This window comes from Cherax quadricarinatus, chromosome 13, assembly GCF_038502225.1.
Source record: "Cherax quadricarinatus isolate ZL_2023a chromosome 13, ASM3850222v1, whole genome shotgun sequence".
Taxonomy (NCBI): Eukaryota; Metazoa; Arthropoda; class Malacostraca; order Decapoda; family Parastacidae; genus Cherax; species Cherax quadricarinatus.
The window spans coordinates 5,181,713-5,184,212 of NC_091304.1; the positions used below are offsets into that span (position 1 = coordinate 5,181,713).

Below are 2,500 nucleotides of genomic sequence, written 5' to 3' on the forward strand. Positions count from 1 at the left end.
AGTTATTGTCGTTCAGCCATCGGATGGTTTTGGCGTCGCGGTTGGCGGAGGTCGGGAAGGGCGCCGTCAGCGTGGTGTAGTAGCAGGAGTTGAACCACCAGCCGCCGCTGTTGCTGACGGCGCAGTTGACGGAGCTCAACTGGTCGTTATCGCGGTCGAAGGTGCTGAAAGGGCTGCCGTGGTGTTTTGTGGAAAGAGCGTCCTGAGAGACGTTCCCGGTGAAGCCGTTGACGATCAGTCTGTAGTTCCTGGTCTCGTCCTCAACCCTAGGGTGAGAAGGAGAGGAAAACAGAAAGTTATTATGAACTAAACCGTAAAATACAAAGGCTTGTTGAAACGATATTGATCTGAATCTTTGACTGTTGCTGCGTTCAGTACGATAGCACAAACCACAGGGTGTTTCATTGTCTCAGAAGGACTGGCTAGGTTTGTCTCACATTACCCAACCTCTGGCGAATAAGTCTGTTGGTGGATTCTGGAATCATCGCCCCCGAGGCCCGGTCTCAGACCAGACCTTCTGAAACTGGACACGAAACTCTATACGAATGAAAGCCATAAAGAGACATGAAGGAAAGATAATTATTCAATGGATGTAATTTATTATGAATTATATTTCGTGTTCCTGATTGTCTTTGTTACTGTTATTTGTGCTTCATTGTTGCTTGTCATTTTCGTTGTTTTGCTTTATATCGTTGCATATTATTTGTTGTTGTTGTTGTGCTTTTATCGTTGCTTATTTGTTGTTGTTGTTATTACTGTTTGTTGTTGCTGTTGTTATCATAACCATTATTGTTATAGTAGTTCAGGTAAAGCGGAAAATCCATGCAGGTCATTCAGTGGAGGGAGAAGTGGAAACTAGATGTACCTTCTGTTATGTAGGAGACTCACACTACCTGAGTGTGCTCACCTGAGAGAGGAAGGAAGGAAGAAGGAAGGGAAGGGATGGAAGGAGAAAGGAGGAGGAGGAGGAGGAGGACAGCAAGTGGGAGAAAAAACACTTCATCAGGAGCATGTCACACTGAGAGATGCCTCATTACCTCCCGACGAAGCTTTATCACCATTTCAACTTTATTTAATCGGTGCTTTGAATATCAAGGAAATTATGCTGTGGAAAATGCTCCAACCTTTTAAATGGGCAAATCAATATATCCGTTAAACACTGAGCACCACATTATGTAATGAAGTCTATCTATCTGTGCACTTCCAAAAGATGGAGAGGTAGGAGATACGAATTATTCAAACGGCCTTAGATAGAAATCTAAATATTTTTTCGTAGAAGCTTTTAATCCGATCCGAGGCTATGGGTCCCTGCAGTTTGCACTAAAGGTGGACCCTATCTACATATATATATATATATATATATATATATATATATATATATATATATATATATATATATATATATATATATATATATATATATATATATAATATTATATAATATATGTACATATCTATACACAAATATATCACAAAATTTACATTAAGACACCACAATCTCAACTCTCCTTCATCCATGGAGGCAGGACTCCCTCTTCTTTCCTTGCCATTTCAGGTTATCTGAAAATTCTGTTGCTCTTCCCCAGCTCAAAGTAACTAATCAGATTTGTCCTGGTGCAAACATCAAAATTTTGGATCAACAAGATCAGCACATCTTATTAACTGCTGGATCCTGGCTGGAACTGCATTACAAGAGAAAGAGTGCAGAAATATGAAAGGGATAAGAGAAGAGACAATAGAGAAAGTGAAAAGAGGAGCAGATATAACGTAAATATCTTTTGTCGGTAAATGGAAATCAGTCCTTCGTCTTTAGATTATTATTAATATTATTTTATTGTTATTGTTATTTATTATTATTATTATTTTATTATTATTATTATTATTTTATTTATTAATATTAATATTATCATTATTATTATTATTATTATTATTATTACTATTATTATTATTATTATTATTATTATTATTATTGTTATTATTATTATTATTATTATTTTAGGCAGTAGGTTGGTAGACAGCAACCACCCAGGGAGTTTGTACCGTCCTGCCAAGTGAGTGTGAAACAGAAACCTGTAACTGTTATCATGATGGTAGGATTGCTGGTGTTCTTTTTTTTCTGTCTCATAAACACGCTGGATAACAGGAATATCTCGCTACTTCTACTTACACTTACTGTAGGTCACACTACACAGGCATGCACATGCATATATGTACATATACACATAGAGGTTTTTCTTCTTTGTCTTAATAGATCTTGTTCTTCTTTATTTCCTCTATTGTCCATAGGGAAGTGGAAAAGAATCTTTCCTTCGTAAGCCATGTGTGTCATATGAAGCAACTAAAATGCCGGGAGCAATGGGCTACTAACCACTGTAGAAAATACTGAAAAAGAGAAGAAGAAAAATCTTTATAAAACTGGGATGTTTGAATGTATGTGGATGTAGTGTGGAAGATAAGAGAAGATTGCTAGTATTATGAATAAAAAGAAGTTGGATGTCTT

The 2,500-nt window shown here is 37.0% G+C and overlaps 1 protein-coding gene across 2 annotated transcripts in view; it reads right to left on the minus strand.

Moving 5' to 3' along the window:
- Window positions 1-2,500, minus strand: part of LOC128688499 (angiopoietin-1) — a 45,131-nt gene that overhangs the window by 598 nt on the left and 42,033 nt on the right. For both annotated transcript variants that reach the window (XM_070084415.1, XM_070084414.1), the window contains one exon: window positions 1-266. This exon is cut by the window's left edge. In XM_070084415.1, coding sequence (XP_069940516.1) covers window positions 1-266 — 266 coding nt within the window. The remainder of the gene's footprint in view (window positions 267-2,500) is intronic.